Raw genomic sequence first — 24,377 nt, forward strand, 5'->3', positions numbered from 1 at the left:
AAGAGTTAGATATCAACAAACCTTGAAGGTTTTTTTTTTTTTTCTGTATTAAGGGAAAATAAGTCAAGAGAGGAGCTTAAACTCAATCACACTAGAAAGGGATAAGTTGAATATAACATCCACGCTTTCCCAAAACAATTAAAGAACCTTCATCCAAATGACATACAACTATGGGTTTTATGAGAAATCCAGGAACTCTAGTAAGGGTAATTATGCATATCTCATATTTAAATTGCTAAGGCTGGCTATGAACTTGCAGTACTCCTCATAGTTACATTTCTTAATGTCTGTGTGATCATTGTCATATTTGTTTTCAGCTGACACTTCTCAGTTAGCTGATTCAGTGCTAGACATTTCTTTCTGCACTGGTTATGTCCCAGTCCTCTTGGGCTACAAAAGATATTAAGATCATTTATCCTGTGTTACCAAAAGAGGACTGAGAGTGTTTTCCATGTTACTGCCTTCTCCTATACTAGCAACATTAATTCATAAAATATTTCCATTTATATAACTAAACATCTTAATTATTTAGAGGTGTGTCAAGAATTAGGCATTATTAGTTCGGTAGTCAGAATGTAATAAAACTCCACCTACATATTTGATTTTTTCTTCAATACCGGGGATTGAATCCAGAAGCAACTCTATCACTGAGCTACATCCCCAACTCTTTTTATTTTTTATTTTGAGACAGGGTCTCATTAAATTGTTGAGGCTGGCCTTAAACTTGCAATCCTCCTACCTCAGCCTCCCAAATTACTGGGATTACAGGTGTGCACCATCACACCTGGCTCACATTTGAAATATTTTGGTGTCAGATTTCTATAATACTTACAGATGTCTTTTAATTTTAGTCATTTCTACTAGATCAAAAGACTAAAATTTTCAATTTTGAAAAAAAATTAAAAATTTTTAATTATGCCAAAAACTATTGTGTTTTTTCTAATAGTGAATCCATGTCCCAGAGATGGATTTTCAAATGCTTCTTTGTAAACTCACATTGTATTACTATAAGTATTTATAAAACAAAAACAAAAACTTGTCTGTCATACTAGACTCCAAATGATACATTAAACAGAATGTGGAAAACTCAGAGAAGGAGGAGCAAAAGTAAACATTATATGACTTCTGCATGTTACTGGAAGACACAACATTCTTGCCATCATTAATTATAACCTTTCTCTCCAGATGGTTCATTTGTGCTGTTCATTTGCTTAACTGTGGCACTGAATGATACTCACCTAGGATGCTGTCATTTTGAATCAGCGAATCGTTCTTCTCATTCCTGCTAATTTTAAATATAAGTTTGCAGACATTAAGTAGATTCTTTCTACTCACTTTTAGCTGCAGAGAAAGAAAAACACTTCCGTTTCTATTGCGGAGAGAAATAAAGATCTGGCATATTCTTAAAAACACAAACTTCTCTATTAAAAGCCTAGCAAGATTATTTTTAAACATAAACATTCTGAAGAAATCAAACTTTAAAAAGTTTAGTTTAAATATTTGCCAACTATGGTATCTAATTAATTTAGTTATACTAAATACAATACAAATGATCTTTTGAGTAAGAACATTTTAATAACAAGCATTTCTTTCTTACCTCATAATGTCAAATTGATATCTAAAGTTATTACTTACTTTTAAAGAATATAGGAAAAAGGCATATAATTTAACAAATTTAATTAAATGGCAAAGTTGATTTAAAACACAAAAGCAAAGGATGATGAATGCCAAAATTTCAGATTAAACTATTTTTGAAAAGAATCCATAGTGGAAGTGAAGGAAAAAAATAAAGGGAAAAATATGTCCTCTACATAAATTGCATAAAAGAAAATTTAAAAACTAGTAGTATTTGATTAGATTGTATATATATTTAATTTTGAGGCTATTTCTGGAATGCTTTGAGATAATTACTGATAAATGAGTTTGAAAATTATCTTCTAAATAAAACAAAAATATCTAAATGAAACACAAGGCAATACAAAAATATACTTCCTTTTTAAAAACATACACACAATAGGGTGACTTGCTGAATCAAATGGTCTAAATCATCTGTGTATTTATCTGAAGTAGTAAGAAATATTAAATATTAAAATCATCAATATTATTAATAATTATTAATATTATAATTATTGTATTATATTTTCATATATTATGAATTATAAATATTTATAGATTATAACTATAAATATAATATAATACATTACTTTATAATTATATATTATAATTCTATAATATAATTCTATAATATTATGATTGTTATGATTATTAATATTATATAATTAATTATTAATATTATTAATATTAAAATCCTAAATGTCCAATATTAGGGAAGAGTCTAATGAACTGTGGAACTGTAATATTATTCTTATTAGGCAGTTGCAAAACAGTGTAACCGCAAATGTTATGCTTAAAAAAGAAAAGCATCTAGAACCCACTATTAGATGGGAATATCAAGTACTTTCATTGCAACAAAGTAAAAATGTAGGAACGAGGTCATCTAATCAAAAAAAATTTCTATGTGAAAAGGATACATAAAGGTCATTATTTGACTATTAAAAGCTATTTTTAATATTGTTAATTAATAAGTTCCAGTTAGTTTTTTTTTTAATATTTCCAGAAATATTTGTTAAGGATTTGTTCTGTTTGGCCACCAAGTGTCTCCTGAGTGCTTTCTGTGTGCCAGGTGCTGTACTGTTTGCTGATGGAGACGGCAAAAAGCATGCTGTCAGTCTCAGGCCAGAGGAGCAAAGGGAGTGGAGCATGGCCCATATGTCACTGGTCCCTGCCCCTCCAACCCTAGGCTCTTTTCATAAGTTACCTCACAGATATTCTGCATGAGAGGTGTTGCCATTCCCATTTTTCAGCTGAAGAGTGTGTGCTTGGACAGACCACAGGACCTGGGCATGCACTAGGAAGATAGGCTCTCAGGTCCCACCAGCCCTACTGAGTCAGAATCTGCATTCTCAAGGGATTCACATGTGCCTTAAAGTCTGAGAGGCAACATTTAGGAAGCCTTAGAAACCCCAACACATGGAGCCTTCTTGCTCTCAGGCAGAAAAGGAAATGGGAAATTTAAAAAGTATCTATTAGAGCTGGGGATATAGCTCAGGGGTTAAGTGCTTGCCTAGCCTTTGTAAAGTCCTGGGCTCAATGCCTGGCACAGGGGGAAGAGTTATTGAGTAGGTAGGTGTTTAGAACAACATTATTTAAAAACTTAGAAAATAAGCTGACTTAAGAAAACAGAAAAATGTTTCTATATTAATGGAAAAATAGTATATATAAGATTTGGGAATATATTTAAATCAGTTGACTATCTTCTACTAAATTGTGTGTCCTTATGGACAAAACTATGATTTATTTCCTAAGTATGGTATGTAGCATGAATTCCATGCTTAACAAAATTTGTTCAATGAATATAATCACCCCCTACCCACTGTGAGTCTTACATTTTTAGCGAAAAGTGACAAGGAAAAAAAAACTGGTTTCAGGGTTTTCATCAAAATAACAACAGGAAGAAGAAGAAGGAGAAGAGGAAGAAGAGGAAGGAGAAGAAGAAGAGGGAAGGGGAGAGGGAGGAGAAAAGAAAAGATAAAGCCAGTGTGGTGGTGCTTGCCTGTAATCCCAGTGGCCTGGGAGGGTAAGGCAGGAGGATCCAGAGTTCAAAGCCAGCCTCAGCAACTTATTGAGGCCCTAAACAACTCAGTGAGACCCAGTCTCTAAAAAAAAAATACAAAAAAGGGCTGCGGGAGTTGCTCAGTGGTTAAGCACCCCTGGGTTCAATCCCAAGTGCCAAAAAAAAAAAAGAAAAAGAAAAAGAAAGAAAGAAAGGAAAGGAAAGAAAGATACACATAATTTCCAGGCCTAGTATATAGCTTAGGTCAATTTACATGCAAAGCAAATTCTTATAACTTCTCTATTGATAACTGAAAAATTATGACTTTAAGACATGAAAAGGTAATAAAATATGTCATTATATGCAAGAATTACAGGCTGCCCCATAACAATCACCACTTTCCATGCCCCTTACTCCCTGTGCTTTGGGGTGTCTTCTCCCCACAGTACTTGCTGTGCTCTTTGTACTTGATGCTTCTGCTATTTCCCCTGCTACAGTGCCCACAGGAGTGGGGAAGGCTATTTTATTCATATATTCCAAGTTTTAGGAAGAATTCCTGACAATATAGGTTCTAGTGGCAGGGTAATTTTCTTTTTAAGTAAAAAATAGTAATTTTATTCTATTTAAAGCAAAAGTTGGCAAACTAAATAAAAGTAAGAGAAGTTTAAAATCATCATACTACCACTATATATAATCACAGTTGACACACTGGTATTTCTTTTTTGTTTGCCTAAGGTGATAGATTCTACCCCCAGAATAGAGCTACATTCATACTGTGTATATATTTGTATACTTTAAAACTATCTTAATATAGACTGACATATTTTTGTAAGCTGTTTTGATATAAAGGTTAAAATTAAAATGGCTGTCTGGCAAATCTCCATTGAACCAAAGAATGCAAGAAAACAGAACTAACATTATGCTTACTCAGTGTTTTTAACTATAAATAACTTTAAATGTCTGAATTATAATACTAAACTGGTAGAGGGAATAAATATTGGCAGGAAGAAAAGAAGCAGTGAAAACTTCATGTTTCATGTATCTTTAGTCTTTGCTGATTTATCTTTTGACATTTCTTTTGATGTGGTCCTTTAAAAATTTACGTAGAACTCCATCACTAAGTCTAATCAGAACAGGATCTTGCCTGTAATGTCATAAGGGATTCAGAAAGTAGATGGGCTGGATGGAAGTTGGACTGGATGGTTTCACAGGTCCCTTCTCACCCGGTAATTCTGTAGTTAAACAGAGGCAAAAGCCACCCAACCCTGGAGTTTGAAATACAGAGTCTTGCCTTCAACCAGCAAGGTGACCACTGTCACCAGGAGGTCATTACCTAATCATATGCCCAGTTCAGAACATGTTCTCTGCCTGTCAGATCATTTAACCTTTTGCCCTTAGAGAGTTAAATTGTGTCCTGTATGTAATCAATTTGAATGACTCATTATTAACCAAGATGAATTTTCTCCAAAGCATTAATGGATTCATGAATGCCTATTTCTTTTCTTTTTTGACCTGGTATGGAACAAGATATCTAGGAACCAGATGAAAAAGGAAAGGCGAATTCTTAGGCACTGGCAGCCTGGGTCCTTCATAATTTCACATTATGTGAATAACCCAGCATTAACAGAAAGCTTTTACTTTTATGAAACCAGGTTAACAAAGCTTCATTCATTTGTTTTTGCGGCTCTCTTAGAACATTCTATAATAATTGTGGCTTATCTTTTGGTTCCAACTGTTTATGGCTGTGACAACAAAGCACTCCCCTCAAACAATGATAGCATTTTGTTCTAGACAGAGTTCTACAGACTTTTATTTGGTGTCTGGCCTTTTCTTCTAACACTTTACAGGAGCCTTCGATGACCACTGAAGGACTTTCCTGTGACCACACGCAGCTGTTTTCCTCTTTCACACGGTTCATAAAGCACCTGGCCATTATGTCTGTGACCCAAATTACTTTATTTCCTAAATCATATGACAGAATCGAGCAGCCAGTTGAAACCACAGGACAGAGGCCACAGCCTACATGGCTTGATACTGATCTCCAGTCGTTACTTGAGCAACTGTTTTGAATATATTTGCCTATTGTTGCTTTTTTTCTTTTCTTTCTCGATCTTCCTTTTGCTTTCTTTCTTTTAAAAAAAAAAAAATATATATATATATATATATAGTCACATTCCAAATATAAGAGATCTTCGTTTGAACACTGTCTATGTTCTCAGCCTTAGTTCCTTAGATAATACTTCCTAGTCAAATTCTGGGATGCCAGTTTATTACTTTTATTTTTTAAGAATCTAAACAAATACATGGCGTTTCTAATATTCTTTGTAATATTTACCAAATAAAAATCATTTCATAAAGTTTGCATGTGCTACAGTCTAGTAGACCAGAGGAAAGAACAACTTACTGCAAGGATAATTTTTGCAAGTTTAAGGCTGAGCAAGTCTGAACCAACATCAACTAGTTTATACAGAGTCTTCAGGAGAATACTTCTTCTCTTAAATTTATTTCCAAGCATGTTTCCTTCTTCTAAAGCGTGATGAAGTTGTGTGCAAGCAGCACAAACTGTTTCAATGTTCTCTTCTGTCAGAGCAAAAGACAGTAAAGCAACACTTACTAATTAAGGTTAAGTTTTCAGGTGCATCACACACAGCATAAGTGAAAACCCCTCAGTTATTTCCCCAGACATCTTCAAGTTCATGAGCTCTATTTCTCCTTTCTTGCCTCACCTCCATTAACTTGATTTTTTTCCATCTCTTTGATCTAGCTCCTACCTTGCTGACTCACTAATCAGTCAATTAACTTATCTAGAATACACAATCTTTCAAAGAGGGTATTAAAGAATGGGATTGCCACCTATTTTAGTTAGTCTCCTTCATTCCAAATGCCCTCCATTGGACCTGTGCTCTGTTCAGTCCCACAGAGGCATGTCACTTGCGCCTCTGTCTTCAACCCTTTCTGGCATAGTTTCACTGGCCTAGAATATTCTTCTTATCCTTGGTTCTTATCCATTTTGTCCTTCAAGTCTTTGCGTTTCGGCTCCCCCAGAAACAGTGCCCAATTCCACATTCAACCAACATTACCTGAGGCTTTTATTGATTTTTTTACTTATGTGTGTGTGGGGGGTCATGTTATGTACCTGATGTCTTCAAACAGATGTCATACCAAGTAAGTAGGAACATTGTCTTACGTATCTCTGTATCAAGAGCACTTGGTACCATGAGAATACTGTACAATCTGCAACAATTTCATACATATTCATTTGATAATATATCATTGATAAAAAAAAATGATCAATATTTTCCTGTAAGAAAATTGTTATTTGAGAAAAAGGGGCTCTTATAGGACAAAACTTCAAAATGTCACCAAATTTACCATTATTTGAAGAGAATAAAAAGATTTTGGTTAGAAAACAGGGAGACCTAAGGACATTTTATTTTATTTTTTAAAGCAGAACAGATGGTTTTATTTTAGACCTTCAGTGAAAGTAGATTAATGTTGTCCCAAGAAAACATGGATCTGAGAATTTCAGATGAATACCTGCTTTACTGCCTGGTATCAAATCCTGTTTGTTTGTTCGTTTTTAACCCTGTCTCTGCAGATTTACCCCCTTTGCTCCAACACACACTCATTACTGTGGGTCTGATCCTCATGTCCACTGCTGGGTTGAACAGCAAAGGAACATTTTATTTTATAATTATGATTCTGAGGAAAATAATTTTTGAAAGTGGCAGCCATAAAAGAGGCATATGAGGAAGAAAAGTATCATACAAAAGGGAACATAAGGAAAAATAAAAGATTGCAAGACATACTAAGGTAGTCAATTGAAAAATATTCTCTCTGATAGATTCCATCACAAAATTTAAAAGTGAGAAACCAATCTTAAATAAATACCATAATGTGCTCTTAGAAGCCCACATAGAGGAAGTGTGTGCCTGCAGAAGGAAATGACTCAGGCCATTTTTAGCTCTTTTCAACAATAACATCTAAGAAAAAATTTTTAAACCTCAATAGCTAAGTAACCTTCAATGCCTTTCAGTTATGCACTTAAATAAATGAATTGATGGGAAATGACTGAGACAGACTTTAAATAAAGGGGAAAATCTGAACTCCATTGTGTGAATACTTTTGTCAAGTTGTTTTATTGTTCTGTGCCTGGCAGTTTCTTCATAAGCCCCAAGTCCAGCGCTGGGTCACTTAGGGGCAATGAGGGGTCCTCAATGTATTTATCTAGCACTTCCCCTTAAATGCTTCAGTCTGCTGGGTTCTATTCAAGATGGCTTGTTTTAGTTTATTTAAAAAGGAAGGCCCGAGGGCCAAAATTTAAACCACTGATCAAATAAACTCTGTTATCAATTAGTTATAACCGTCACAAATGTCATGCAGCTTCCAAAGACAACTTGAAACTGAGAGCTGAGACTTTCAATGGGCTAAAGGTAGAGGGTGAGAGCTGGACACACAATAGAGGGGGAAATGATCTGAGTTACTTCTCCCCACAAGATACTTATTAATTACCAAGGGGAAAAGAGCAACTTACCGAGGATCAACCTGGCAGTCCCCACCTGACTCAGGTGATCAAAATTCTTATCTCCAGAACAGGAGCAAATCAGTCTTGAAAAGGAGGCAGCACCTTCCTGTGCGATAAGCCTGCCCCCAAAGCCCAACCTGGATCTCACTGTGAGAAAACACCAGTCAAACCCGATTTATGGGACTGTCTATAAAATAAATGGCCTCTATTCCTCAAGTATGTCAAGATGATGAAAGAGACACAACAAATGATTGGAACTTGTGATCCAAGATTTTCTTCTTCTATAAAGGAAATTAGCAAGACAAATGACAAAATCTAGTAAGATTTGTACAGTATTACATGATAATTTTCAGTTATTTAAAAGAACACCCTTATGTCTAAAAACACATGTCAAAGTACTGAGGGACACAGGACATCAGGTTGACAGCTTGTTCTCAAAAGAAAAAATTGATGTGTGTGTGGAAGGGGTAGAGAAAGAGAAAGGGAAGGAAGGAGAGAGTGATAAAGCAAATGTGATAAAATATTAATATTGGGGGACTCTAAGTGAAGAACACATAGAATTTTTTCTTTTTGGTACTGGGGATTAAACCCAGAGGTACTTTACCACAGAAATACTTCTCCATCCATTTTTTAATTTTTTTTTAAATTTTGAGACAGGATATCACTGAATTTGATGAGGCTGACCTTGAACTTGTGATCCTCTTGCCTCATTCTCCCAGGTAGCTGGGATTACAAGTGGGTGCCACCGTACCTGGCCATTTTTCCCCCTACTACTCTTGCAATTTTTCTTTAAGACTGAAATTATGCCAAAAAAAGTTTAAAAAAATCCCAAGGGGTCAAGTAATCCAGCTTTGTCATCATTTGGTGTTATTAAGAGTTTTCTAATTATCAAAAATACAAGTAATAATAAATTTGTTTATTAACAAAATATTGGCTAGGATGTGTGGGAAAAGGTTCACTCACACATTGCTGGTGGGACTGCAAACTAGTGCAACCACTATGGAAAGCAATATGGAGATTCCTCAGAAAGCTTGGCATAGAACCACCATTTGAAGTAGTTATCCCACTCCTTGGTATATACCCAAAGGACTTATATCAGCAGACTGTAGTGACACAGTCACATAAATGTTTATAGCAGCTCAATTAAAAATAGCTAAGCTATGGAACCAATTTAGGTGCCTTCAACAGATGAATGGATTAAGAAAATATGGTATGTATACACAATGGAATATAACTCAGCTATAAAGAAGAATGAAATTATAAGAATTAAATTTGCCAGTAAGTGGATAGAACTGGATACTATAATGCTAAGTGAAATAAGCCACTCCCCCAAAACCAAAGGTTGAATGTTTTCTCTGGTATGTGGATGCTAACACACAATGGGGGTGGTCAGGAAGAATAGAAGTACTTTGGTTTAGACAAAAGGGGATGAAGGGAAGGGAGGTAGGGATGGGAATAGGGAAGACAGTAGAATGAATTGGACAGAACTTTCCTATGTTCACATATGAATACAAAACCAATGAAACGCCACATCACGTACAACTGCAAGAATGGAATCCTACTAGAATAAGTTATACTCCATGTATATATAATATGTCAAAATATACTGTCATATATATCTAAAAAGAACTTAAAAAGTTGTCTAGGGAGAGAGATGACATATTTCAGTGTTTAATGATCCATCTGAGAAGGAAGACTTGTCAACATGTCCAAGTCCCAACTCCTCAGTTGGCATGCTAAATTCTCTGTTGGTGGCAGTGGTAAACAGATCCCTTGGCATCCTTTTAAAATCCTGCAGGCTGACAACCTCCTCCAAGCCAGGTCTTAGTGGTGCTCTTTCCTCAACTGAGTGTTTCTTTTTTAATCCTTACCCAGACCTACTGATCTTCTCACTAGGTTTTGCAATCTCTCAAAAAGGGCCCAAAATTCACATGTGCAGTAATAGGATGGTGAAAGTTAATAAGTCTAGAACAGAAAAAGTTGTCACATTCATAAGTTTAGGACTTGGAGCTGCAGAGCACTTGAAGACACTACTGCATCTGGAGTTGAGATGAATCCCTGCAGTGGTAACCTAGTTAGTAGCAACACCAAGGACAGGAACCTGTGCAGGGCTCTCCTATTGCTGTGAACACAGCCTAGCACCCAAAGGGAGCCAGGGAGGGGCGAGTCATTTGAACGTGTAGGCAGCAGGCCTTTGCAGGCCTTCCCTGTCTGTCTGCAGGGGGATCATACACTGTGCTTCTAGAGCCTCTTCCTGTGGCTGCCAATGCTGGCATCCAAGGAGCTTTCAGCCAACAGTTCCTACTAGGAGCCTATGGAGTACTGGGTGCCAAACACTGGGCTTGGCTGTAGACTATGACCACAGCTCCACAGGAATCTTGTTCACCATCAGAAATGGAATCCCTGAGGAGCTGCAACAGGGAGGCAATGGGAAGCCAAGCCCTGACAAGCTTCTCATCGCCTTTTCAGGGACCCATCAAGTGAGGGCCTTCATTCCAGAATGCCAGGGCTGGGGGCATCCCAGGTTACTTCCTGTGCCATGAATGGCATCTCTGACGTATGTACTTAACCTCAGGAGAGAGGATGTGTGCACAGCCAAGAAAACCATGGGCACCACTTGCAGGATGCCAGTCTGAGACTCAAATCAGTTTTAGAGGCCTGAAATCTGTTTTAATCTTTCACTTTCTAGAATATGAACAGTGTCCCTAGAGAGATTAAGCCAGCATTTCCTTGAGCAGAAGTGATCCTAAATTTGTATTATGAGAGGAATTTCGAAGTCAACTCTCTTGGTGCATTTAAAGTATAATTTGCTCACTAACAATTTGGTTTACATGTAGTATTTAATACCCACATTACTGAGGATGACTTCCTTTTTTTGGGGGGAGTTGTTTGTTTGTTTTAGGTACCAGGCATTGAACTCAGGGGCACTCAACCACTAAGCCACTTCTCTAGCCCTATTTTGTATTTTATTAGGGACAGGGTCTCACTGAATTGCTTAGCACCTCGCTTTTGCTGAGGCTGGCTTTGAACTCGAATCCTTCTCCCTCAACCACCCAAGCTGCCGGGATCACAGGTGTGTGCTACTGCACCCGGCACTTCATTTGTTTTTGAACAGGTTCACAGAAGATGGTCAAAGTACACTAAAAAATCAGGGTAACAGGGAACATACACATAACCACAGATAATTTTTATTTAAAACAAGAATTTTTTTACCCTTTTCTAATTCATGCAAAATTGGTACGATCCTTGTATTCCAAAAGACTTCATCTACTTCTATTTCGGTATCCTTTTCTTGCAAGTTGGCTTTTGAGACTGCAAAAGAAATGCAGAGTGTGAGAAAGGAGCCGTAATGGAGCATAGTCAAAAGCCTTTCCTATTTATCACTCCAGTTAAAAAGCTACAGGATTAAGTTTCACTTTGCCCCCAACCCAATTAATTCTAATGAGAACTGTAGGTCTTCTAATCAAATCACCTCAAATTAAACTCAGATAATATAAAAAAATGTTAAAATATGATTGGGATAATTCATAAAGCATTAAACTTTGTGAATGATGGTGACTGGTAAGGCAAACTGTTTTGAGTTTTTGTTGTTGTTGTTGTTTAGACATACCCCTCTGCAGTACAGAATAGACAAGGATAAATATGTAAAGAACACAATTTCAAGCATATTTCTTCACATGCCTAAAATTCCAGCAATTCAGGAGGCTAAGGCAGGAGGATTGCAAGTTTGAGGCAAGCCTGGGTAACTTAGTGAGACCCTGTTTCTTAAAAAGAAAAAAAAAAAAGCTGGGATGTTGCTCAGTGGTAGAGCTCTATTGAAAAATAACAACAACAAAACTGAATAAAGTCTCCAAAAATGCTCAATGAAAAAAATTCTAAAACAAAGATCTGGAAGGACTTTCTTTTCTGTAGAAATTGTATGCTGGTTACCTTCTAAGAAATGGTATGGGGTTATCAGCATTAATGCCAAGTGATTTTGTGTGAGGTAGCAGGAGATGCCTGGGCTTCCCCCTACCCCAACTCCATCATTCATGCATAGGCTGAATGGAGTCTAGTTTGAGCCCCAGTTTCCTCATCAGCAAAACAGAGGTTAGAATATTTAAGTTCAGGGTTATGAAAACCAAAAGACATGATATAGGTAAAGCTCTCAGCCCAATGTCATGCATCTAGCCATACACAATATCTAAGAATTTAATTTCCTTGATTAAACAAACAGGAATTGCTATCTGAATGTGTCACAGATTCGTCATCAAGAACAGATGCTGCCTTGCATATAGGCTCTGGAGAATGATGCTACCCTTGACTGTGCACTTGGCCTCTATTTCATTTTTATAACCACACCATGAAGAGGCCCCAATTTTTCTCTATCATTCAGATGAAGAAAGTAGAACCCAGGGGTATTACATTATCAGCCTAAGGTCATAAGGTCCTTGCACTTGACCTCTAAGATATTCTGCCCCATAGCAGATTAAACTAGACTGCAACCCAACAGACTAAAGGTGACACGGTGGGGGGGGGGGGAGAAAGGGGTGTAAACCATGTTAAAAACTGAAAGTCATGATTACATTTCACACAGAGTTATCTCAAGATTGAAACACTAGCTATCTAGCTGGAAGGGGCATAGCTACCCAGAGGCCTTCCTGAGAAGGGCTGGAGAACATTACTTAGCCTCTTCTCTGAAGGCTACCCACTAAGCCCATTATGTGGCATCCAGTTTATAATGGGGTCAGGGAGCCCATACACCCTCAGAGTGGACCTGGCAGCAGTTAGGTGTCCAGTCCACACAATGAATGCCTGAACCCTAAAAATATCACATGAAATGTTAGAAATCAGAGGAGCAATAAGAAGGTTCACACACACACACACACACGTTATTTGTTTGTTGGTTAGTTTGTACTAGAGATTGAACCCAAGGGCTCTTAACCACTGAGCCACATTCCCAGTCCTTTTTTTTTTTTTTAATTTTGAGACAGGATTTTGCTAAGTTGCTTAGGGTCTCACTAAAGTTGCTAAAGCTGGCTTTGAACTTGCAATCCTCCTGCCTCAGCCTCCCAAGTCACTGGGATTACATGTTTATACCTCTACTCCTGGCTTCACGTTGTTTTAATTTTTAAAAAAGAAAAGTGGACCAATGTAGACGTAAGAGCACAGTGTCTGGGTTGGAATCCTAGCTCTCCCACCTACTCGCTGGTTGACTTTAGGCAAGTTGCTTCACCTTTCCTCTTTAAGATGGGGTAATGATGGTCACCTCTAAGCATTGGGATTATGGATTATTTATTTCTTTATATGTGCTCTTCTGTATTTTCTAAAACCTCTACTGCCCTTGTATCGCTCTTAGAGAGATACAAATAAACAACACATAGTAAATATACATATATATGTCTTAGTAAATATCTGTATTGTAATTTTCTTAAGAGTTAAAATGAAATTTTCTGAAATAAGAAATCCAAAAATAAAATCCTTTCTCAATTATCTATATAAACAGTAGAAAAATCCATGGATAACCCATAATGGCATGTATTTAAAAAGTTATTTGAATTCAGAGATGTCTAAAATGAATCAAACCATCAAATGAGAAATTTTCCAAGCACATAACACTGATATATCCCAGGAGAAGCAGAGAAGCTGTACAGTGTACTTATTCCACCAACACTCCCCTCCTGCACTGTGTGACAGAAGTAACCATTCCCAGTTACAAGTCCAACTTGCTTTTTATAGACCTTCCGAGTACCAAGAGAGGCCCATACACACTGGGCCCGAGGAGGAGCACTGGGAGCAAAAGTAAACAGAAAGGGCCTCTCAACAAAGCTGTAATTACACAATTAAGGTCCTGTGAATGGTCTATCTAAATCATAAGCAAGACTTCACCATAAAATACAAAGTTGAATTGTCTTCAGGACAAAAATCAGTCCACATCAGTACAGGTTCAGAGTCCTTTATCCAAGACCTTCGGGACCAGGTGTGGTTTGAGAATCAGAAGTGTTTGGGGTTTAGAAAGGCAGTACTAGCTGTGTGCGGTGGCACATGCCTGTAATCCCAGAAATGTGGGAGACTGAGGCAGAAGGATCACAAGTTCAAGGCCAACCTCAGCAATTTAGTGAAAATCAGTCTTTTTAAATATTTATTTATTTATTTATTTTAGTTATAAAAACCTCTTCATCCCACCTTTTAATTTTTATGTGGTGCTGAGGATCGAACCCAGTGCCTCACATATGCTAGGTGAGCACGCTACCACTGAGGCACAACCCCAGCCCGTGAAACTCAGGTCTTAAAATAAAAAAAATAAAATAAAAATGGCTGGAGATGTAGCTTTCTGGTAGAGTGTCAGTGGGTTCAATGCTCAGTACTAAAAAGAAAAGAAGAAAAGGAAAGGAGGGAGAGCAGAAAGGAAGGAGAGAAAAGGAAGGAAGGAAGAAAAGGGAAGGGAAGAAAAGAGGAGAAGAGAGGGAGGGAAATTAACTGGGCATGGTAGCACAGGCCTGTAATCCCAGCTACTTGGAAGGCCTTCCAGCTTCAGATAAAGTATAATAGACCAATCTTTTGAATCATTATTTCTATGAGTCTGTCTTAACTTTAATAAGTTATGCATATGGATTCTTAAAGTAAATATGAATATTCAAAGAGTATAAAAAATACAGTCACTCATAGTCCCAGGTAACTAATGACAAACTCATGACACACTTAAATTTACTAGAAATATATAGTCTTAAAGCCCAATAAATTCAAATCCTCATTTTTACCTTCTATACAGTATGCCTTTTATTTTTGTTGTTGTTTTGTTTGTTTTTGTGGTATTGGGGATTGAACCCACAGGTGCTTTACCAGCTTTTTGAACTACATCCCTAGCTTTTTTCAGTGAAGTTCCTGGTCTGGCCTCGAATTTGTGATCCTCCAACTTCAGCCTCCCAAGTCACTAGGATTACAGGCATGTGCCACTGCAATAAGTTTCTTAATACAACAGTGCCATCAGAAACCATGATCATCAACTTGATTCTCAGAACAGATGAACCTGGTAACATTTTAGTAGATACTGTGGTATAAAGATTCCTCTCCCCCTTTCCTAAGAATCCCTTGTGTGTAGCTGTGTCTGGCTGGGGTCTTTTCACCTCTTCATCCCATGCACCTCCACTCCGCACACTATCCCTGAGCCACTCTAGAAACTGAAGCAGAGAATCGTGATTGCTTTCTAAGACACACATATACAGAAACACACACACATAAAGTTTGTCTCAGTCTTGGGGAACAACTTCATATTTTAGAATGTACTTTTATCTAGGTTCACAGTTTGCTAAATATAAAAATTATGATTCAACAGGAAATTGGGTAAGTCAAGCAAAAATTGCAGCATGTGTTCGAAGATTTTGCTGTCTCAGTGGTTAGAGTTGTTAACCACCACTTTGAGCTCTGGGCACAATAACCTGACACAAAGCTAGGATTGGCTGATTTTTTTAGCATGTAAATGTAAAATCCTTAGCAACAATGTTGTCTCAGCAATCAGATGATTTAAGATCTTCCTGAGTACTAGAGAAATAAATTCCCAATGGCTAAAAAAGTCACTGTATTGATAAACTGGTTTTGAAGATAATTTTTAACCCTATATTGGTTTTATGACATATTCATGTGTACAAAAAAATATTAAAAAATATCTGAGGGCTGGGGTTGTGGCTCAGTGGTAGAGTGCTCGCCTGGCATGCTTGAGGCACTGAGTTCGATACTCAGCACCACATAAATGTAAAATAAAGATATTGTGTCCACTTAAAACTAAAAAACAAATATTTTTTAAAAATACCTGAGTACACACAACTCGTTTGGTTGGATATTAGCATTGTGGCAAACTTTCATCCTTCCTCTTATTTTAAAGGAGTGACACATTTTGGGCATAGTTGAATCCCTCTGTATGCCTCCCCTAGGCCACTCCCCCCTCCCCTCTAGGGCCCCCCACCATTCTAAATCGGTGGCTATGTTTTCATGATAGGCTTGTCAGGTCTACCACACTGATCTGCAACCCACAATGTATGCCCTTGTTTTTGCACTTTAATTTTTCATCTAATATGTTTGTATTCATTTCACTTGATGCTATAAATATATACTTTTTTCTAACTGCTGTATTCCATTACCAGAATACATTTTGTATCATTTTTACTATGTGGCTTGTATGGTTATATATTTTCTCAATTAAACAGTTTAAAAGTCCTCAAGGACTGTCAATTAAACAGTTTAAAAGTCCTCAAGGATTGTCTTAGCACAGCTAATATTTCCTTTAGATGAGTGATTTCAAATTCAAGTTTTAAACCCAAGAACTATGTTGGGTTTAAAGTTTTACAACCATGTTATCAGAAACCATGATTATCAACTTGATTCTCGGGACAAATGAAGCCAATAATATGTTAGCTATTTACATTTTTGTAAATTACATTTTTTACTATGAAATGGTAAGGCTGTTGTGAAAACAATGAAGTCTTATAAATGTTGCTCTGTGACCAAGCCTCATCCAGTGAACCAGCTCGGACATCTTCAGGGCCCACATTTTCCCTTCCAATGGAGATGCCGCCAGATGCAGGGTACCAAGGACCCCTAGCCACAGAAGTACCTCACCTGCTTTGGTTTCCAGCCTGCTCAGGTCGGAGCTGCTGGGGCAAGAGGAAGCCCTGGCGCGCCTCTTCCCCTGGTCCCTAGGAGGAAGCAGAGCACACAAAACACTCAGCTCAAACAGCAAGGCATTTCTATTTTTGTAAACTGGCTTTCCACAGTTTCTAAAGAAACCACAGAGATTTGTTTATAAGATGGGTCTTCATGCTCCATGTCCTGTTTACTTTGACCTTTGATTCCCAACTAAGATTTACCTTGGAAAAACAAGTCAATTTGCTTAACAATATGAAATTCAGTTACTAGAAAGAACCAAAAAATAAATCCAGAGTTTACTTTGCAAATGAAAAAGAATTGATTAAGGATATAGACCACAAGAGGTCACTGTTACAATAAGAAAGAACTCCCGGTGGCTTGGTTCAAAAGCCTAGCTAGGCTTTGGGAGCTGGGAGAGAACTTGTCCCTCTCTATAGACAAGGAAACTGTGTCTCAAACAAGCCCAATGCCCAAGGTCACATAGCAGGGTCACTTCTGGAATGTGGGTCTCATAATTTCCAATTCACTGTTCTTTCCACTACATCACAGTATGTCCTGTTTCCTTTTTTAAAAATAATTAATGTTGTCTAAAAATGTTTTCTTAGAAATATTTTAAATGTTAAAAAACTGAAGGTATATCCAGGCAGTCCCCAGATGACAGATATTTGGGGTTTCAAATACGAGTGGTGGCTGGTCAATGGGACAATAAGCTCAGGTTTTTTAAAAGTTATATTTAATGTATGTACTGTCTCTGAAAGATACAGCTTCCCTTTATAGCTAATATCTAAATGTTCTTTTTAATATCTGTATAAAAGTCCAAGGTAAAAAGCACCGGTAGACTGAGTTCAGATTTTACAACAAAATTTCTTTTGGGTGACTCAGTATAATATTTTCTCCAAAAAAAAAAAAAAATGCATCTACATATGGCCATGGTCACCTGTGGACACCTGTGTATGTGTGTCTGATGCTCCTGCTTCCTGTGTAGTGAGATCCCAGGGAACACTCAAGACATGTCGTGGCCCTTAACCTTTATTACTGTCCTGAAGATTGTTCTCCAAATATCATTTTTTCTTTAAACATGTCCTTTTAAAATTATATAACACTTTCTTTTATCATAAAATGGAAAAAAATCAAGCTAATTTAAAAAAAAACCCTAATTAATCCATACACTGCAATAGTTATTTTTGTACACCATAAAAACAGATCTGGTAGCAAGATGGTCCTAGCCAATCAAAGAAGGCAGAAATAAAGGAATGCAATCCAATGAAAAGGTAAAACAAAAGAGAGTTCAACAGGGTGTAATGTCAAGAAAGCATCCCTATTTATCACTCCTAGAAATAATAAGAAAGTTGGAGAATAAAGGCAAGACTGCTGCCTTCTTCTTTTTAAAATGTATGCCTGCCTTAAACAATTTTTGAAGTCAACCAAGATCATTTTCAACTAATGGACTTTCAAAGTCACTGGTCCACTCTCCCTGAGGTCATGGCCAGTGGTAAGGTGCTTCCATTAAGTATCACATCTGTGTATCCTCATTTCTAGAAAAGGCAAAATAAAGAAGGGTCCTTATTATGTACAAGAACTTGGCAGCACTGTGTCCTATCAGTTCTCAAGAAGAACACAGAATTGGGACGAACTGTCTGATTACCATGGTGGAGTATTCTGCCTGGTTTCAAATCCTTGGTCTAATTTTTTTTTTTTTTTTTTTTTTTTTTTACTGGGGATTGAACCCAGGGGCACTTTACCACTTAGCCACATCCCCAACCCTTTTTATCTTTTATTTTGAGACAGGATCTCTCTAAATTGCTTAGGGCCTCGCTAAATTGCTGAGGCTAGTCTCAGATTTGCAATCCTCCTGCTTCAGCCTCCCAAATTGCTGGGATTACAGGTAGGTACAACTTTATCAGCATTGTGAACTAGGGAAATTTAGAGAAAGTTTTTGTCATCTGAAAACAAGGGCAATGCCTCCATGTGGTACAGTGACTAGCATGCAAGAAGAACTTAATAAATTGTCGATATTATTTTTCTTTTTCCCTCAGAGTTAATAACCTGTCTGAATAGTCCAGTGCTGGATAAAAACACACAAGGCATTTCCCTGATGAAGTTTAAAATCTACTTTGAGAAACTAAGGAATACATTTTAACATAGAGGAATGCTGAGAGAAAAATGATTAGTAATTTGGAGAAGTAGAAAATAAGGTGGGCCTTAAAAGAATTAAAACTGGCCAGGTACAATATATACTTGTAATCCCACCCATTTAGGAGGCTGAGGCAGGAAGATTCAAAATTTGAAGCCAGTCTGGGCAATTTAGTAAAATCCTGTCTCAGAATAACATATAAAGGGCTTGAAATATGGCTCTGTGGTAGACCACTTGCCTAGTATGCATGAGGTCCTGGATTCAATTCCCAGTGGTGAAAAAAAAAAAATCAGGGGCTGGGGATATAACTCAGTTGGTAGAGTGTCTGCCTCAAATGCATAAGGCCTTGGGTTCAATCCCCAGCACCACAAAAAAAAAAAAAAAATCAAACTAGCAAATGACAACACTACTCTCAAAAGAGGAGAAAAGCATGAGTAAACATGAAGAGGGGCATGGGAACCCATACTCAGGGTAGGGGACAACTACACAGAGAGAGCATAGTGGCTACAGAGGTTTCCAATTTCCCATCTACTGGACGAATTGGAAACAGCTTCCTGAAACTTTGTCTTGGGTAATGGACCTAATTTAATGGGCAATATAGAACCGTTAAAATAAGAAACACTGTTAAAATAAGAAAGAACTCTGGTGGCTTAGTTCAAAAGCTTTGGGAGCTGGGAGAGAACTTCATCCCTCTCTACAGACAGGGAAGTGCTGGGACCTTGGTTAGGCAATGACAAGAGTACTGAGAGGCTTGGAGAGAGGCAACAAGGTCTATTCTTTTGACAGTGGGCCTGAAAAAGAAGGAACAAAGCTAAGAGATCCCATAAATGAAGAGTTGATAGATGTGACTGATGACTTCAGGCACTAGAAGAATAGAATATAGATCTAGCAGAACAGGATGGGAGGGCTACCGTCAACAGAAAAGGAGATTAGGGAGTAGAATGGTTTGAGGATCAGGCAAGTCTGGATTTTACCTTGTTGAGTTTCTAATGATAAATGGAACATCTGCAAAGGGAATGTGGAAATTTAGAAGGAAGGCTCAAATAAAGATCAAATTGGCACAAAGGGACCAGAGTCATCACAAGAGTGGTTCAAAGACCAAGAGACTGGGGACAAGACCTCATCAGACACTCATGAATAAAGGACAGAAACGGGGGGAAAAGTCCAGAAGGAGGGAAATGGCTGGGTGTGGTGGCACCCACTTGTAATCCCAACTACTCAGGAGCTAAGGCAAGAGGATCACAAGTTGGCAATTTAGAAGGATCCTGTCTGAAAATAAAATAAAAAGAGCTGGGGATGTGGCTCAGTGGTAAAGAGCTTGCTTAGCAAGCATGAGGCCCTAGACCACATGTCCCCATGTGGTCTAAGCCTGTGAGAAAGAGGAATAATTGACAGGTCACAGAATCTTAGAACTTGGAGACAAGGTCCAGTCTGGGCACGGTAGGCCTTCCAAGGTTTCCATGGAGCACCACGACTGCAGTCTCGTAGTGAGTGAGCAAGGAAGAGAGGCATCAAGAAAAGAAAACCGTCTTTCCCTGAAAAAGGACAGATGGCCTTAAGTCCTCCCACAGAAATCTATCTCCCTCTTGGTACTACTAATGGGAAATAAATCTTCCCCCTGCTTTCTCCTGATAATCCTTCAAATATTTAAAATGTTGCACTCAACATTTAAAGCCACTTCCTGTGGTTTCCACCATGTATAGCTCAGTGACCTTGGGTAAGATTTTGAGCTAAGCTTGGTTTCCTCATCTGTGTATGAAGGAGTAGTAAATAACGGTCCCCTCCAACTCAAACTCCTTATGAGGATTCAAGGATATAATATGCAATTCCTTAGCACAGTCCCCAAGAGCATGGAAAGTACCCAGTAAATGTTTACTATTCTCATTATTGTCATCACTGTTAACAGACTCCTCCAGCCCTTCAGCTGTCCCCTATAGGATCTGGTTACAAATCTCTGCCAGCCTGTTCTTGAGTGTCTTACTGTGCTTGAGTGTCAGTCTGTCTCTATCTTTTTAAATGTCTGGAACCCAGCTGAGCTAATGATAAGGCATAAGGGGGAAAAAGCAGATATTTGAAATAATGCAGCCTAAAATCCCATTAGCAGTTTTGGTGGTCCCATTGCAGTATCGGTCAATTCTTATCTTTTGTGCAGTGAAGGCAGATGTTCCCCATCCGTGTTGGATCTTTACTCATTCTTATTAAATTCCACAAATTCGTACTTGGCAATGGGTTCCTGCCTATCAGATGTTTTTAGATCTTGATTCAGTCATCCAGTATAATTGTTCTTCCCAGCTTCCTGTTCCATGTTATTAAAGATCATAATTAGATTGTACAATGATTTTTTGATGTACCCAAAATATAACAATTCCAGAAATTAGTCCTTAAAGTTCTTCTGTGCAATTCTTCTTAGAGGCAAAACAACACTATTTCATTAGTTAGGATATCTTCATCTACATATAACAAAAACCTAATTCAACTGACTTCAAAAGTAAGTGAAATTTACTGGTCCACGTAACACAAAAATGGACAGGTGGGGTGGGTTTTAGGCATGATGTGATCAGGGCTTTGATCAGGGCCTCTGCAATTCTGTTAGTTCTGCCACTCCCTTAGTTCAGTCCATAATCAGGTTGGAGTCCTAATGGAAGCAACATGTAGATTTTATATGACGTTCTCAGGCCTCTCCTCTGCTGCCCTTACATTTCAGGACACAAGCAAGGTCTTCTCCTCCTGGTCATTAACAAGAGTCCGACATGTTTTGTTTTGAACAACCAGAACAAAGCTCTGTAGCCAAAACAATTCTATACATGGGGCCACAGAGTTACCACTGCCCAACTGTGAATCAATCATGTCGGCAACATCTGCTCCTAGACCACATATACACACCAGAAATAAAACTTGTCTTTAAAGTATCTTTAAAAATATTATAAAATTCAGATTTTGCTATAATTCATATCGTTCTTCCAATTATTATGAATATAATTCTTTAGTTAGGAATCAGCAAATTTTTTCTCAAAGGATCAGATAACATATTTTATAATTTGTGAACCAAGTAGCAAAGGTTAGGCTATTAGGTACTTTTTTTTCAATATTTATTTTTTAGTTTAGTTGGATATAATACCTTTATTTATTTGTTTTTATGTGGTGCTAAAGATTCAATCCAGGGCCTCCCACGTGCTAGGCTAGAGATCTACTGCTGAGCCACAACCCCAGCCCTATTAGATACTTTTTGTAACCACCTAAAAAGTAATAATTTAAAAATGTTTAAATCATTGGTAACTTGAAAGCTGTAAAAAAACAACAAAAAACAGAGATAGCCAGATTTGGCTGCTAGGTTATAGTTTATCGACTTCTGCTTTAAAGAAATAGCTAAAAATATAACAATAATAAAAAGCAGATAAGTGACTTGGGAGCCTGAGACAGGAGGATCACAAGTTTGAGGCCAAAAAAAAAAGAAAAAAGACACAAGTTTGAGGCCAACCTCAGCAACTTAGGAAGACTCTCAGCAACTTAGTGATACCCTGTCTCAAAATAAAAAAGGGCTGGGGATATAGCTTACTGGTAAAGTGCCCTTGGGTTAGATCCCCAGTACATAAAAAAAAGTATAGATAAAAAGAAAGATTTAGAATTAAGAAAAAAAATATTTTTAAAAGAAAAGGAAAGTTTAAAGAATGCTTATGATAAAACTTAGCAAATTTTGAGATGAATTTTTCTTGGCCCTAAGAAAAGACACTGCATTTTAAAAATGTTTTTATTAGTTATTGATGGACCTTTATTTATTTCTTTGTTTATAAGTGGTGCTGAGAATCGAACCCAGTGTCTCACACATGCTAGACAAGCACTCTACCACTGAGCCACAAACCCCAGCCCCAAGACACTGCATTTTTAGAATTGGCTTAAGTTTTGTAGACTCAAGGCAGGTTGTGGGGAGCCACTCTGAATGATTTACATCTTCCATCCTGGAGCAGAGAGGCTCTGACCATCACTACATCTTGTAGTGAACTAGACATTGCCCCAGTCCCAGAAGTTTAAGGACGTGTCTTCAGACATATGTGTGTTGCCCTATAGCCCCTGGGGTTGAATTACACTCACCTGTCCTTTGTAACCCTGACCCTTCTGACCTTTTTTGGATGACTTTCTAAGAAATAGGGTCCCCCCAATAAAAGCTCACTTCTGAACATGCTAGCTCTCTCTCACCTGCCTCTCGTGACTTTCTCTTGCTCTCCCATTTGGGGACCCTGAGGCCAAGAGTGGAGAAGGTAAAGTTTAAAGTGTGTTTAAAGGTAAAGTGTGTGTCTGTGTTTTATTTGGTGTCCCTGGAAATTCATACAAGAGATCTTAAGTTTAGTAGTCCACGCGGGTCGGGGGCAGCAGCAGATAGTGAATATATCAAGCTTTGTAGCCATATAATCTCTATTACAATTACTCAACTCCCAAGCTACTTAATTTACAAAAGCAAGTAATGGGTTGGATCTGGTCCAGGGACTTAGTTTGCTGACCTTTGCTTTACAGTCTCTTGATACTTTTTGACTGCAATTTGGAAATGTTACCACCAGGGGGTGGTCATTCCTTCATCATGTCTTCATGGCTCAAAGAGCCAGATACATTTTCCAGACAAGATTAGCACTCTTTCTTAATAACTAACCTTAAAAGCAGAATTCTACTTCAATACAAACACAATGTCAAAGAATGTGATTTTAAAGGGATATTCACAAAAATTTAAGAAAGGCCTCCGAGGTACCCATAGCATTGGCCTATGGCCTAAGATAAAACATACATACATGCTAGTGCCTTTTTCAATAATCATTACTAGCTATCACTCAAGGTTATTTATATAAACTTGATTAAATATAGCTAACCATGCTAACTCAGTTAACTGTAAATTCCCTTACTTAGAGTAAAGGCACAGTTTTATGCTTCCTTGAACATTTAAGGCTCCATATTTTCAGGGCATCCCGTGTGAAAAGGGGAGCCATGAGGACTTCAGTACAGGGAATAGTCACTGTGGAGACTGAGGCATTAGCAACTTCCATCTCAGCTTTCCAACCTCAGTGGCCGAGCATGTGCTCCCCACACATGACCCTCTGCCACCAGTGGTCTCCCTGCCCAGGCTCCTGGCTCCCTAGATGTCCTTCACATTGCAGCTGTCCTGCTGAAAACCTCTCAGTGGTGATCCTTATTTTAAAAATGGACTCATGTGCCTGGGAGTGGCATAAGAGGCCATCAATCACATATCTTTAAGTTCCCTCTGTTCAATTCTATGGCTATCGCCTCAGGTTGCCTCCTGCCACCACCATGTCAATTCCCATCTCTAGTTTATTCTGCTCCTGATGAAAACCATCCTTTGAGAGGCAATACCCTCAGAATTTGGTCTCAGACCTCTAAACCCCCCAAACACTTTCTTCCAGGTCTCTTTTCATTCCTGTAGCATTAGAGCTAATCACTGAACAGTACTTCCAAACCTCTTGTGTGCATTCAGATCACTT

General features: G+C 37.9%; 1 protein-coding gene across 6 annotated transcripts in view; it reads right to left on the bottom strand.

Moving 5' to 3' along the window:
- Positions 1–24,377, bottom strand: part of Armc2 (armadillo repeat containing 2) — a 102,997-nt gene that overhangs the window by 47,856 nt on the left and 30,764 nt on the right. For all 6 annotated transcript variants that reach the window (XM_046430333.2, XM_046430325.2, XM_046430349.2 and 3 more), the window contains 4 exons: positions 16,734–16,810; positions 11,352–11,450; positions 6,018–6,193; positions 1,239–1,341 (listed from right to left, as the gene is read on the bottom strand). In XM_046430333.2, the coding sequence (XP_046286289.1) occupies positions 1,239–1,341; positions 6,018–6,193; positions 11,352–11,450; positions 16,734–16,810 (455 nt within the window). The remainder of the gene's footprint in view (positions 1–1,238; positions 1,342–6,017; positions 6,194–11,351; positions 11,451–16,733; positions 16,811–24,377) is intronic.

The sequence above is a fragment of the Marmota monax genome, unplaced genomic scaffold (assembly GCF_021218885.2).
Source record: "Marmota monax isolate L192 unplaced genomic scaffold, Marmota_monax_Labrador192_F-V1.1 WCK01_AAM20220418_F8-fsc00013, whole genome shotgun sequence".
In the NCBI taxonomy this organism is placed as follows: Eukaryota; Metazoa; Chordata; class Mammalia; order Rodentia; family Sciuridae; genus Marmota; species Marmota monax.